The sequence below is a fragment of the Battus philenor genome, unplaced genomic scaffold (assembly GCF_028537555.1).
Source record: "Battus philenor isolate CCGP_79_NKW_IND1 unplaced genomic scaffold, ilBatPhil1.0.hap1 SCAF_5, whole genome shotgun sequence".
NCBI lineage: Eukaryota > Metazoa > Arthropoda > Insecta > Lepidoptera > Papilionidae > Battus > Battus philenor.
This window is the reverse complement of record NW_027181715.1, coordinates 5,421,035-5,436,313: the sequence shown is the minus strand read 5'-3', so window position 1 is coordinate 5,436,313 and position 15,279 is coordinate 5,421,035. Positions and strand designations below refer to the sequence as shown.

The window sequence follows — 15,279 nt, the reverse complement described above, 5'->3', positions numbered from 1 at the left end:
GGAAACGAAGAGATTCCTTAGCGCCGAAAGAAGCGAAATCCAAACGATGATTACTTTTGTAACAGCAGTTAGATCACATTCATCAAGTAATATTATATAGGAATATTTAAAACATTTTGTTTTAAATATTCCTATGTAAATGTCTTTTATATGCGATATATAAAAGACTTATTTTTAAAAACAGAGGTACCAAAAGTTCAAAACTTAAGTGTACCATTGGGTCGTAATTCTTATGTTTATATAATTTTTTTTTGATTTACAAGACGTGTTTTAGTTATTTTTAACTTTGTATCAGGTATAACTATTGAAATAATAAAATAGCAAAAAGAAATAAATCTCGTAATTTCTGTTAATTGTGTCATACTTTTACACATACACTATATATAATAGTTTTATTTATAAATCAACAGTGAATATTATAATTCATGTTTAACTATAATGAATAACGTTTCACAGTATGTAATTTCTTACCAACTTTGTCGTTACTTATTACAAATTGAAAAGAGGCTTTTTTTTTTAAATTTATTTGGATTCCTAACGCAATAAATACCATATTGCATTAGAAGATAATGGCAACATTTAATATACTACTCGGTGAAATTGTCTTGACCGCCATTTTATTTGTATCGCCATTTCATTTATTTAGTGAGATGGAGAATTGAAGATTTCAAAGTGAGATAGAAAGATAATTTAAATTCTTACATGTTGCATTTCCATTCGTTTGAAGGTAACTTTTACTATACAAAAAATACAACAGTTAGACATAGTTAACAGAGTGACCCAGCAGTGTAATATTTCCACATATACATGAGATCTCGGCGTTTATCTGTCAAATAACAGAAGTTAATATAACAATGGCGTCAGTCGTTTACTCGAAGCGCGTCTATAGATAGTCCGTCATCCTTTTCTTACATATATCGACGCTATTCAGAGACACTGCTTTCATCGAACGAATGATCTTTTACGAGTAGAGTAGACTGATAAGAAATATTCCCCGTTACCTTCGCACTTTATGTTTTGGAGTTTCTCTTTCTTGTGAACAATTAGCCGCGCTTTTAAATTTTTAGTAAACATGTTCAGGTCGTGATTGAAATATTCAAGCATTACTACAACATTAACTTTTGTTGACAACTTTTTAGTGAAACTAAATACATTGTGATGAAATTATAACATAAAATGTTCACGACAAACACCGTGCAAGCCGGCAGCGTGCCGACCCTACAATATCAAGAACATCCAACCCAAAAGTCACAAGGCAAAAACATTGAAAATGTACAGCAAAAGAGTGCACAACAAACCCAACAACAGGTATTTTTATTTAGCTTGATAAGCAGCAGTTCGCATATAATTTTTATCGCTTAAATTATAATTTTCACCTGCTTATTTTATTTCCGTGAATTTTATTTTATCATACAAAACTTTATTTGTCCATTTGACCATGGGATTATCTTAAATGTCAAAATTTTTTTCAGGAATTTCCCACATTTTGTTATACAACTAACGTTAATATGATAGGAAAAATTGGCACAGGGACGGCTAATAGTGCTGGTGGAGTCACCGGTGGTGTGAACATAGCACAGCTTACAACTAGTGATGATAAGACTTGCTATATAGCTCAACCGTTCTCTTACAATTATGCACTTGTTAATCAAATGCAGATTGCACCAAATGGAATACAGAATACAATATCAAATATTAGTTTTAAATGTGATGTTTGTGGTTTGATGTTTGGACATTTGACTCTTCTGAATTCCCATAAAAGAATACATGCACAGGACACAGGTATGTTCTGTTTATTATACAATGTTTTATTAACTTCTGTCATATTCTGATGTCCATTTTTAACCTACATCTATCAGCTTGTGATTAAACCCTCTTAGCTATTAGAATACTTGATTGATCTCTTACTTAGATAAATAGGTCAGCATAATATTACTGCTCTTATCTTGTCTTGTAGCAATGTAATTGTTTTGTAAACTAAATAACAGCAAAATCACAGGTGATTTCCAAAAGGCATTTTGAATCAAAGTGGGGTGACCCTGTTAGATGCTTGTCTCGTCTCAATGGGCTATTTAAAAAAAAAGGGTGATGAGAGGAGTCGGTATATAGATGGAAACTCAGATTTATATTTTCAGTAATAAATTTTGGATTTAAACATTTATAACTCTTTTTCCTTCTACCTTGATGATATTTTGGTGTGTTCATATTTTATGTAGAGAATAATAGCATCTTATTTTTAATTGTTTAATATAATTAAATTTAAGTAATAAATAGCCTTTATTCAAACATGTAGATACACTAGCACAACTGTAAATATGTTTGTTTTGATGTTACAGATAACAACATAACAGTAGTAGCAACAGGTGTGAGTACTGCAAATGAAGTGACAATGCCTCCACATATACAAATTCTTTCTTCCGATCCTGCTGATCAACAACAACATCATGTACAGATTCAAGACAGTAAGTAGGTTCATTGTTTTAACAAGCCACTTTCTGTAAGTTTATGGTAATACCAAATTTCTAATGCTAATTAAGATTTCTCTAATTCTTCAAGATCAGACATTTCACACTAAATCTGGTTTCAGTTTTTACAAGATGTTTTTTCTACAAAGTAACTCAATAATACTGTTTTTTAAAAAAAATCTTCTTAGTTCATTCTTAGAATTTCTTAAACTGATAGAGTTTGTACTATTCCAAGTTATTGGCTTGTCATAGTTTAATGGGCAGAAAAACATGCAATAAATGTTTTTATTGTTATTATATCTATGAAATATATAAACAAACTCTGTTTTTCGTCCTTTACATTAAGGTTTGGTTATATTTTCAGTGCATGCATTTATGGTAGACAATATTTTTTTTATCAATTTCAAATTATTTTTCAGATTTTGATAGAGTTCAAATGTTTCAAAGATGGGTACAGTACCCAGTGATAAATATTGCACATCAACCTTTGGAAAGAGACAATCGTCTAATTTCGGCATTGTTGACTGTTATCTTTGTCGCATGAAGTTCAACTGACAAAACATCATATAGGTAGTATGGGACAGAGATAGTGCTCTACGAAGCCGAAATTACCCGATTGTCTCTTTCCAAAGGTCAATGTGCAATATTTATTGCCGGGTATTGTTCAGGTGTTTTATTTTAGCCTGGTTTGTATGGGTCATAGTACAAGAAAAGTCTTCTATTTATGTTTTAATTACTTTTTTCTATAGTAAAAATATGAAATTAACAATAAGTCATACTGGTTAAGCAATTCTTGAAATTGGCGTTTAGCAACGCATTTAGTAATACACCTTTACCTTTTCACACAGAATAGATAATTAAAAAAATAATAACTTTTTAAAATTATTTTTTGAATTGTATGTACAGAAAATTTCCTGAAAAATCTTCTAATTGACTTTCAATACTATCAATAACTTTTCAGCTAAACCAGTTATCATTGATAAGGTTCAGAAGTGTATAACATGCGGTGGCCCAATTAACACCAATCCCAAGAGGAAAGGTCCTAAACTCATACGTTGTGAAGATTGCATTGCACAAGATTCTGTAGATCAGCAGAGAAATAGCCAAAGTAAGTCTACATTGTATAATATAACACATTTAAATGCATTTTAAAAAATGGGTATAAATTATTTTCAGATTTTAATAAAGAAGGTAAATTTTTACATAGTTTTTTGTAAAAACCATATAATATTTAATGTACACAAATGTATGTGTATGTTAAATGTCATTAAAAATATAAAACTGTTGCAATTACTACCATTATAAAACATTTTATAGTCACAGAGAGACAAGTTGAAACTAACAAAATTTTTGACTAATCTTTATTGATCATGAAATAAATAATGTTTTTTACTTCTAACTATACTTTTTAGAGTCATAGTATGTAGGAAGTTCATAGTATGTAGGAAGACTTTAATGAAGAACCATGACAAGCAGGACATCTTAAAATCATGCTTCATATCTTTCATTCATAACCCTCCAAAGTTTCACCGAAACTTGGGTAACATCTTATTTCACATTTTAAGAATTTTTTTATGTCAACCGTTTAACGCCAATTGCAAGGCATGGTCCTCCCCCAAAGATCATGATAATGATCAATATTCCTAGGCCTGCATCCAGCTATTTCCCGCGATTGTCTCCAGTCCACCTGGTCTATTTTAAGAATAATATGATTGAATTTTTATTCATTTATTAGATTATCAAATATCCCAATAATTATCACAATACTTAGAAATTCAATAAAAAATAATCTGAAAAATATTACAAAGTTGCTTTTTATTGTATCTACTTTATGCTAATATAAAGATACTTGTGATAAAAAACTGGCCTATGTCATAAAAATGCAATAAATGTATAAAATAAATTAAAGATGTAGGTACAACATTATTTTGCATTGGGCCAGCGGTTATGGCTGACTAAGTATATTATGTATAAAACTTTATTGTATTTTTATTATAATTAAAGATAAACATTTGGTACATGTCTCAATCACTTCCACACAATGAATTTTAAAGTATTTTAGAAATAAAAAGTATACACAAAGTATACCTCTGTAGAGCATTAAAGGTGAACTTTTCTTAAGCTTATAAACTAACAAACTAACCTCGTGCATTACCACTGTTTTTAATATTATAGGAAAAATGAAACACATATTCATGTCCGACAATATATTAACTGAATGATTTCTCCAGGTTTGTTAATGTTTACAATAAAAACCTATTTCCATTCTTAAGAATTTGTATGGAATAATTTTTAATAGTAATACTATTTTATTAAAAGACATCATAATTTTCAAGAAAATGTATTGCCTCATTGCTTTCTTTACTCTAAATAAGGTTCATATATCTAATTGGTGTAAAACAGAAGCATTAAGATACACAAGAATTTATGGAGTAAAATTGATCATTCTAAATTGCAAATACAGTGTTTAAAAATTGTCAGTGAATGCAACGCAAATATTGGTGGCGTCAGATGAAAATGTAAAGTTTGAAGTGGGCGGCGTAAGCACAGTGCAGGCTGCTACAGACTCTTTAACAACCACACAGGCCAACCATCAACCACAGCAACCCCAGAAGCCTTGTAAGTATATTGTATTTATATATATATATTTATAATGTATATTGCATTATATTTTTATACCACAATGATAATGTCATCGCTTTTACTCAGATGTCATTAGCAGCAATGTCATCTGTCCATGCAAATGCACCTGTCGGTCCGTAGTCTCCACACTAGTACCTTAAGGCCCCAGCTGACATCCATTAATATATGTAATTATATAAATAAACGACATTCATTATTATTATAATTAGAGAAAAAAAAACAATGAAATGTACTTTTTCTGTATTGTGCAATAATAGTGATTAAGTTTCAAAGTAGCATCATTCATATATTTAATTGAGACATATTATGATTTAAAATAAATAAATAAAAATAGAAGAAACAAGGTTTAGGCTCATTTATCAGCAAAAAGCTTTAAAGCTTTTTTATTATATATGTGATAGTTTGAAGTTTTTACTTTGTTAGTGAAAGTGTCTACAGACTAATTGGTTATAAGTACAGAAACTTTGAAAGAGTGATGGTATAGCACATTTGTCAGCCAAAAACTGTAGAGCTTTTACATCTATTTCCAATCATTCTGTAAAGTGATTATTTTCAAATATGATACATTAATTATATTTTTTAATAGAATGTGATGGGCCAATAAGTTCTGACAGTACAGTCTACAGTTACAGATTGTAACCAATAATTTATTTTAATGTGCAATAATCCGAACTTTAAAAATGATTTTTCTTAATATTATCTTTACAAAAATTATAATTACTAAAACCATTGGGTTTTGGATATGGTGTACCATCAATTGACAGCAAACAATCTATACATTCATTGTATTAAAGATTTTACGCCAGTCATCCTGTATAACTTCATTGATTTTTTCAGTGCCAGGACATCATCCTGTAAAGAAAAGAACATTAGCATCTGTAACAAAATGTCAAAATTGCAATGGATCTGGTATAATATTCATTGGTGGAAATAAGAACAAACACAATAACCCAGACATGGATAAGCGTTTTCACTGCAATATATGTGGAGGATCTTTTTCAAGATACTCATCGCTTTGGTCACATAAAAAGTTACATTCCGGAGAGAAGAATTTCAAATGTGGGATATGTGGGATAGCGTTTGCTAAAGCTGTTTATCTTAAAAACCATTCTAGAATCCACACAGGAGAGAAACCTTATAGGTTGGTGGTAATGTAGTCAAACAATCTTGTCAAGTGGCCATTATTTTCTTATTTATTGACATTAGCTACTACTTCACAAAAAAAAACTGTTTAAAATACAACTTACAACTCAAAAAGAATTTTCTGTTACTTTAAATGAAATGCACTTTAACTTCCTGTATAATATCACACTGTTTTTAGTAATAGTCTTATATTTGTATGATTATATCATTATATCACCATTGTACAATTTTTAAAAAATATATACATTTTTATTTGTCAATACTGATTTACCAAAAGTAGATTGTTCCTTCACAAAATAGATAAATATTTATTACATTTTATTATTTTAAGCAAAAAAAGGACCAATATTTAGCCACTTTCGCACATGCAGTGGTAGTCATGCAATAAAATGCACTGCCCGCCAGCCCGCTGATAAATGCGTATGCGGCAAACAATGCGAATCACACAACCGCCACCGCCAAATCACTCAACACGTGTTTCACCTCTCCACGGGGCATCTTCAGGAGTTATGTTACACCGATTAGTGCCAAATACAGAGTCAACACAAGTGACTTTGTGTTGCATCACTCCCACTGCATGTGCGGAAGTGGCTAAATATTGGTCCTTTTCTTGCTTAGGATGGACTTCCGCGAGGTAACGCCTGATTCCATTAAATATTTATTATTTTAATCATGTAATTTCACTTGTTTTAACGTGTATGACACATTTGCTGCTTATTGAATATAAAAAAATCATAAATATGGTACAACCTTTTAGTGCAATTATTTGATGATGCTTTGATTAAATAAAGTTATATCAACAATCCTTTTAACAGCAGTTTACTCAATGTTGATTATGTCTCAGGAAGCATTTATTATTTTACAGATGCAGTACATGTGGTATGCAATTTTCTCAATCTCCGCATTTGAAAAATCATGAAAGAACACATTCTGGAGAAAAGCCTTATGTTTGTGAGGTGAATGTCATGAAATTATTTATTATATTTTTTAACTTAATATGATTTATTCTAAATAAAAAAAATTATTACTTATCCTAAATATTTTACATGGATATTATTTGTTTCAAGTAATGGTCACATGATAAAATATTCACCTAATACTCATCATAGGTGAAATTTGATTCTGTAAACCGATGGGCACAAATGTTAAAGATTTGTTAAACTATTACTATAGTGGTACCGTACCGAATCCGCTGTAACATGCTTAATGGAAGCGAGGCAAAGAGGGGGACAAAAAAAAAGAACATGAATGTCAGCTGTGCGAGCGTTCAAGTCGGACTGTAGGAACGGAGCGGCTGGTACTCCCTCCATCTCTCCGCGCGTATACCTAAGACGCGGTACAGGGGCAGCGGTAGCGCAAAAAAAACAATTAAAAAGTGTTTAAAAAATCTATATTTTTTGTATTCTAGATCACAGTAACTTAATTTAAATTTTTTTTAAAGGTGTGCGACAAAGGTTTCGCGCGACATGCAACGTTATGGAATCATCGACGCATTCACACAGGGGAGAAACCCTATAAGTCAGTATATCTTTATCTTGTCAAGTTAATCCCATTACTATTATAATTTTTTAAGGTTTAACTTTAAAACATACATTTTTAACATTAAAACACACATATTTTTAATCTGTTATTAGTAATATATGATAAGAGTAAAATGGTTTTGTAAATTATCTTCTCCACATTGTTTTTATGATTTACAAATCATATAACAAATATATTTATAAATAAAAAAATTAGGACTGAATACCCCACCAGCAATTATTTCCTTCAAACACTAGCTGGTAGATCATTATCACAATTTAATTACTTAACATACTGTGTGTCATACCTACCGATACAGCTTTTTACAGTTTTTAATACAACCTTCAATACAAACTGTTGAGATGTAAAATTAGTACATCAGACACTGCCATTTATACATTTATTTAAATATTATTACTAACCGTAACTATTTGGTTGATTTAACAATTTTGTTCAGATGTGAAACCTGCGGATCAGCCTTTAGCCAAGCTGCACATCTAAAGAATCATGCTAAGGTTCACTCTGGTGAGAAGCCATTTAAGTGTGACATCTGTTCCGCTGCCTTTGCGGATCGATTTGCGCTCAAGAGGCATAGAGGAATACATGATAAATATGGTAAGTGAAGACTTAACTGAAGCTTGTTCTACATTTGCATAATATAGAAATTCCAAAATTATTAAACTATGTCCACCACCTGTTTGGATCAAATTCTTTAGACCTGAGGAAAACAGACGAATGAGGCTCAGTTGGACTATGTATTTTTAATATAATAAAAATTATATATTAAATAAGCATTGAAAAAATTTGGAGGCAAAAACATCATTTGCGCAGTGTGCTTTCTTTTATAAATTCATTTACAGTGTAGTACCCCTTACCACAAAAACATTTGGTATTTTTTTTTAATCTAGCAATGTTGAAGCATTCTGAGCGTATTATGGGATCTGATTGTAAAAGTTTATATTGTCCATAGAATGATTTTCTAACTCAATGGATTCTTCTCCTTAGGTACACAGAATTTGTTTTTGCATGTCTTGTATTTTTTTGTACATCAAAAACAAATATCAAAAATGATACTTTTGCTAGATTATTAAAATAATCCTTTGAACTTTTATACAGGCCAAACTGCTCCATTACCATCACGAGTACAGTTAAATCAACAAGAGCAGCAGCAAGCGAGCCAACAGCAGAGCAGTGAACAGCAAACCATGCAGCCTACAGTTGAAATAGAAATCCGCCCAGAACAAACACTTTGAGCCTAGTACTTGTAACAATTTTTATTACCCACCCTCAAATGTAAAAGGCTAACTAGTATCATTCATGTTGTAGAGACAGATGTAAATATTTGTTGTTAAGGGTCCTTGAAAGTTGTTACTTAATGGTTTACTTAACATGCAAAATAAAGTAAGCATGTTCAGCTGACACTGCCATTATATTTAAGGTGTGAGTTGATATCCAAGGAACAATGTATTTTAAATGACATTGTAATTCAGCACTTGCAGGGCATCATAGTATTATCTTTTTTTCAACAAGCTTTAACATTTAGCCCAGTAAATGTAAACAAGAATATAACTCTTATATTGACGCTGACATAATGCATTGTAATTAGCTGTTACGAAAATCTCTCACACTTGTAAATATATGAAATGGGCGTGACACTAGAAATCTAAATGTGATTTAGTTATTTAGCATATCTTATGACTTATGATCTAAGGTTATTTATAATGGATGGGTTGATGTCACTAATAACTGTTTTATTTAAAATAATTTATGCGAAACTGTATTTTTTTGTTTATATAGAAATTAAAATAAATAAAGTATTTTGTGGGCACAACTCATCCAAAAGCAAAGCTGCTGCATCAAAATGATGCATTTTATAAGTTAGATTAAGAATTTTTAATTGTGAAATTATATCATAGCAAAAGTGGTTAAGAAGTGTTGTGTTTTATTACATTTAACAAATGTGTATTAATCAAGTATTGTTCCTCTTTATGGGTTTGATTTCTAACATTGTAATTTAGTCACAGTGTCACAAGGTAGACATCAATTTACATTTATTATCAAAAAAACACTAGTATCTTTCATGTTTGATAGCAAAAATGTTTAGTCTAATTGAAGTCTGAAAAAAAAATTACCTCTTGATAAATATAGTAAGATAGAAATTTAATGCGTCTAGCATATTTATAGACGTTTTTTGCGAGAAAAGGGTGGAAAAATCATGGCTACTAAAATTTTGGTAAAAGAAATATATCACAGACTGATTTATTCTTCATTGGTTTTGATAAAACATCATGTTAGCCAAAAAAATGGTAATGATGTTACACATTTTTTGAAAAAATTATAATTACCAATTTACCTACTTTTTATTTTTACAAAAAACCTTTAGAGAAATGCTATAAACCGCCTATAACAGATTGATTACTGTTCAAATGGTCAATAAGTTATCGGTAGGATTGGCGTGCTACATAAATCTATGTACCGCAGCGTAGAACATCCGTTCGCAAGTTGGACAGACGACCTTAAGGTCGCAGGAAGACGTCGAATATAGGCGGTTTCCAACCGGTCGTATTGAAAATCTACAGAAGCCAACGTCTTCCTGCCGTCTTTCACTAGATTTGACAAAGCAGACAAGTCTGTGGTTAAACAACAAAAGGAGTAGAGGATATTATATATAAAAAAGGAAAAATTGCAATTATTTATAGCGACATGTATATTTATATTTATATCCAACAATTAGTTCTATCCCTAATAAGATTTGAAATAGTTTTATAATTTTATTTGAAGAACTACTACTTACAAAAAAAGTTATGAAAATATGAAATCTTTATAAAAGAATTGTTAACAAAAATTGGAAAACGAATATCGTTAGATTATAGAATTAAATTTCTTACTGTTATAAAGTGCTTACGAGAAAAATTGATTGAGGAGTGAAGGTATTAAAATTTAAATAAAAATGCAAATAATTTAAATTTATTTATTGTATTCTACCAAATAATTTTATTCGTAAACCCAGTTTTCAGCAGCTGGTGTCCATCCAACAAGTTCCTTTTCAGTAAACCATAAACCGATTTCCTTATTAGCAGATTCAACACTATCAGAGCCGTGAATGATATTACGGCCGACCTGAATGCAGAGGTCACCGCGGATCGTGCCGGGTTGGGAGTCGGCAGGGTTTGTAGCACCCAACATTTGGCGACCAGTCTTGACGACATTAAGTCCTTCCCATACCATTGGAACAACGGGACCGGAACTCATGTACTTCACAAGTCCTGGGAAGAAAGGTCTCGACGACAAGTCACTGTAATGGTTTTGTAGAAGTTCTTCAGATGGCCACACAAATTTCAGAGCAACCAACTTGAATCCTTTCTTTTCAAAGCGTTTAATAATAGTGCCAACAAGACCACGTTGAACACCGTCTGGTTTAACCATAATAAAGGTTCTTTCGCGTGGTTCAGCCATGATTTTATATTACTCTTAAGGTTAGATGAACAAATTCACGGTTATTATAAGGCGAATGCGGCGTGTCGTTACCGACGATCACAGACAAAAGAAAGGAGAGGCTTATCTCACCGAAGAGCTCATTGGCAGGGGTTGCCATCAAACATTACATTAAAAAAATCAATAACCTGTACCGAATCCAATAAAATTTAACAAGTGATAATTATCTGAAAATGAAAACTAAGGAAATTACTATGTTTACTTGATTTTATTTATCAAATGCCAGTAATATCTCGCTAAGATAATATTTACATAGCGCAAAGCGAGTTTTGACGATAGTAAAAGAAAATAGTTTTGTAAATAAGAAATAATATATGTTCAAATAGTAAAATTTCATTACTCTTAACGTTTCTAATGTGGTAAACTTTATTTAATGTACGTTAAAATGAAAAAGTCCTGTAATCTAGTTATAACTAGATTGCAATAGTTATAAATTTAAAAAAAGTTGATTTATGTTCTATGATATTATGTTATCTCTCTAGAAATATAACGTAAAGTAACGAAGAAAGTAGTCATTGTTGTAATATTTTCTGGGAATTTCTCAGTAATTTTGTAAAACTTGTAGCATTTATCTAAGGGTAGCTTTAGTTTCTGTTTGAAGTTGACTCTGTGAGCCTTGTGGGGCTATTAAAGCTTCGACGGTCACAGGGCTAAACAGAATTAACTGTTTCATATTTTGTTCCTATTTTTGCACCATTGATTGACTCTAAGAATGATATAATATAGCCAAATTAACTTTATTTTTTATTAACTACAATTATCACTAAAATTTAAAATTTCTGTGGATTACGGTAACATATAAATATGCACATAAAATCATGGGGCCTATTTGTTTGCATAACATATGTAACATATTTATAAATATATCAACATATTTATAAAAAAATTAACCCCGTGTCCCTTGACTGGTTTTTTTAAAGTTTCTGTAATACCTTGCAGGTGCTCGAAAAAATAAAAGATAAAAAAAGTAAAAAAAAATACACATCCTAGGAGACCTGGGTCGCTGTTGTGGAGCTGTTACCTAGTGAAAGACGAAGAAGAAAGAAGAGTGTTCGTTTAATCAACGAATCATAGGAGAGAAATGTTCATCATAATCATTACGTCAACCGTTAGACGCATACTTAGCTTTGTTTTGTTGTTGATAATATTAAAAATAAATTATTAAACCAGCTGTATAATTGTCTGTTTTTCGTACGAAATACAACGTCATTTTGTTTTTTTAACCCAACTAAACAAATCCAAAAAATTAACACAATTTAGTATAACCTATGAATTGCAAAATAAATAAAGATGAGGAATCCTAATAGACATTGTGATCGTAGATTTGCACAAATCAAATTGGCTGTATAAAAACAATGTCACTTTTCCCGCCAAAAAATTTTTTCTCTTTGTTGAACCATTCAAAAATCAAGGGAATCAGTTGATTTATTAAATACTTCTCAACACTAAATTATAAAGGTATCTTAAAATGCAACATATATATAATTAAAAAAAGAGAGAAACATAACAACGTACATCATATTAAGGATAGTCTACGATATGTATTAGAAATGATTGTAAATCGACCACTAGTTCTTATCGCAATTAACAACAAAATTTTACGAGCGCTTGTTCATTATAACTTCCGTAAGCTATAAGACAATATTATTGTTCCTTGACAGAATAATGAGCCGACATTCAACCGCGAAATTAAATTCAGTATTGTGATCAAACCTAATAGTAGTGCACAATGTTATCATATTTTCATTACAGAATTCAGATAATTTTCTATTGGGTAAGTTAATATTTCTGTAGTAAAATTAAACACTGTTTTAGAAAATACTTTGAATTTATAAATTTATATACCCAGCTATTCACGGATAGCTGTAATGTAACATTAAATTATAATTTTGAAAACTGAAAGATAAAGGAATTTTATTTTAACATAACTGATTTGTTAATTGTATCTGCCTGGTGACTAGAAAGCATTATAATCCTAAGCTATTATATAAATGAAGTTTATAGGCTATATAAAGAAAACAATTATCAAAAGAATTTTTAGGTTCACGCCGTGCGTTCCATGTCTGTGATGAATGGTCATGCGTATTTTATGGATAACAGTGAATCAGATACTGAAGTTGCGGATCTAATATCGGCTAAATCTTATGTACCTAATGAACAAGATTTACCAAAAACAACATTGATAAAAAACGTCGGTAAGATGTAATATGATTGACATGCTAACATAATTTAATTTTTTTTTTAAATAGATAAAACTTTTTTTAATTTACTCAACAGATAACGATGCCACATATCTTCTGTCGAAATTATCAGATGAGCAGCTAATTAAATTGTTAAATGAACAGCCTGCAAAGAATGAATATTATTTGAGTGATATCATCAAATTAGCCGTTGGAAATACACCTAAAGAGGGCAACAAAATATCAGACGTTGATCAGACTAAAGTAAGCAATATCGTGAATAATGCGTTTGAAACACAGAAAAAAATAAAAAACAGATTTCGTTCAATAGGCGTAAAGGATAAGCCACAACCCGCTTACTTTAGACTTGAAAATAAAGAAGTGGATCCATATCATGTAAATAATGAGGTTAACTACGCAGCACTACAGAAACTTAATAATCTACTGTATAGTCGGCCACAAGTAGACGAAAACAGTGAAGAAGATGATGAGAAAAAAAAATTACTTTTTGATGTTTTAGTTGCCCAACTTAAAACACTGTGTTGCAAAAAATCAGACAAAAAAAGACGACAAAAAGACAATTATTTAAATCAATTTATACCACATGCTCCCATTTCAAAACATTTTGTTACCGATTTAAAATCTTCCCAGTTCTCCAGTGAGTACATGTTTTTGATAATTAATGAAGAAATAAGAAGCAATGTTAGTGAAGAACTTATATCTGTCGATCCGGAAAGTCTTGAAAAAAATAGCAGCGTTTTATTACTTGGCCCCATTGCAACACCATTATCAGATACCCAATTGAAAATAGTTGTGAGTATTTATGAAATAATAACAATTTAGGAAAAAAATATTCAAAATCTTTTATATGATTGTTATTTACAGATGACAAGAATTTCTAATGAGCTGTCTAAACCAGAATATGTTCCACTTCTACAACAGCTAGCAGAGGGTGCAGTCCGCAACACAAATATAAACTTACTCAAAAACGTAATGCACGGTGCACAAACTAGACGTTACATCAAACCACATAGGTGCAATCATCAATCTAAATTAGCAAGAATATATGGCGGACCAAAATGGTTACTTTGTACTGGTTACCTAAATATTAATACGCCGAGTTTATACGATTAGAACAAATTTGCGTATACACATTACACAGGCACTTTTACTTTAATGTTAATAAATAGTTAATATATATACTACAAAGGGTTTTAGTATAGTTTTATGTAATTGTAATAACTAACTGTTACTTGGTGAGTTTACATAAACGCATATCTGTGTAACTTTTTTCATCAAATAACTGAGACAAGTAGTTGTAAGTTCTCTTTTATTGTTAACCTAACATAGTTTAAAAAACAATTCTGAAGATTATGGAGAATGAAAATTTTAGGCTGCAATTATTGGATAAATTTACACTCTTTTCTTCTTGCTGCAGTCGACGGTAATAACCTTGTAGGCTGTTACAGCTACGTTGAGGTGAGTTCGATTGGCTAACTATAAGGAATACATACTTTTCAACCGAGTTTTAAAAAAATTGCCCAGTTGTTGAAATAGTATGATCTAACAGGATCAGGAAAAATATACATCATTATTGTTCATCATTTCATTCTTTAATTCTTGGTTTAGACTTGTCAGTTCTGGGCAGTAGAGAATCAAATGATTTTGCATGGCAGTGAAAACTCTCATTATCGATTATACCTTGTGATTACATACAACATAACTTTAGCATGAGTCAATCTGAGATTTGCACCATCATTGATTAAAAAATGTCTTCTTGATACCCATATATCAAAAGTATTATAAAAAACTCTATTCATATTGGAAAGTGT

The 15,279-nt window shown here is 30.8% G+C and overlaps 2 protein-coding genes and 1 pseudogene across 3 annotated transcripts; 2 read left to right on the top strand and 1 right to left on the bottom strand.

Moving 5' to 3' along the window:
* Positions 1 to 620: 620 nt before the first annotated feature.
* LOC137929641 (transcription factor Clamp-like) lies at positions 621 to 9,695 on the top strand. 2 transcript variants are annotated; one of them, XM_068772686.1, is made up of 11 exons: positions 621 to 727; positions 1,140 to 1,308; positions 1,473 to 1,782; positions 2,337 to 2,462; positions 3,427 to 3,573; positions 4,947 to 5,084; positions 5,946 to 6,249; positions 7,117 to 7,207; positions 7,693 to 7,769; positions 8,230 to 8,387; positions 8,889 to 9,695. In XM_068772686.1, exons 2-11 carry the CDS (start codon positions 1,177 to 1,179, stop codon positions 9,023 to 9,025), a joined length of 1,620 nt encoding a protein of 539 aa, XP_068628787.1. In that variant the 5' UTR covers positions 621 to 727; positions 1,140 to 1,176; the 3' UTR covers positions 9,026 to 9,695. The 2 variants fall into 2 exon arrangements, with proteins under 2 accessions (XP_068628787.1, XP_068628788.1); XM_068772687.1 differs by lacking the exon at positions 621 to 727 and having other exon boundaries at positions 871 to 1,308.
* A 1,034-nt stretch (positions 9,696 to 10,729) lies between these two features.
* awd (nucleoside diphosphate kinase) lies at positions 10,730 to 11,334 on the bottom strand. Its single transcript, XM_068772392.1, has one exon. It carries the CDS (start codon positions 11,226 to 11,228, stop codon positions 10,767 to 10,769), a length of 462 nt encoding a protein of 153 aa, XP_068628493.1. The 5' UTR covers positions 11,229 to 11,334; the 3' UTR covers positions 10,730 to 10,766.
* A 1,598-nt stretch (positions 11,335 to 12,932) lies between these two features.
* On the top strand, positions 12,933 to 14,651 carry LOC137929845 (uncharacterized; annotated as a pseudogene).
* Positions 14,652 to 15,279: the final 628 nt, after the last annotated feature.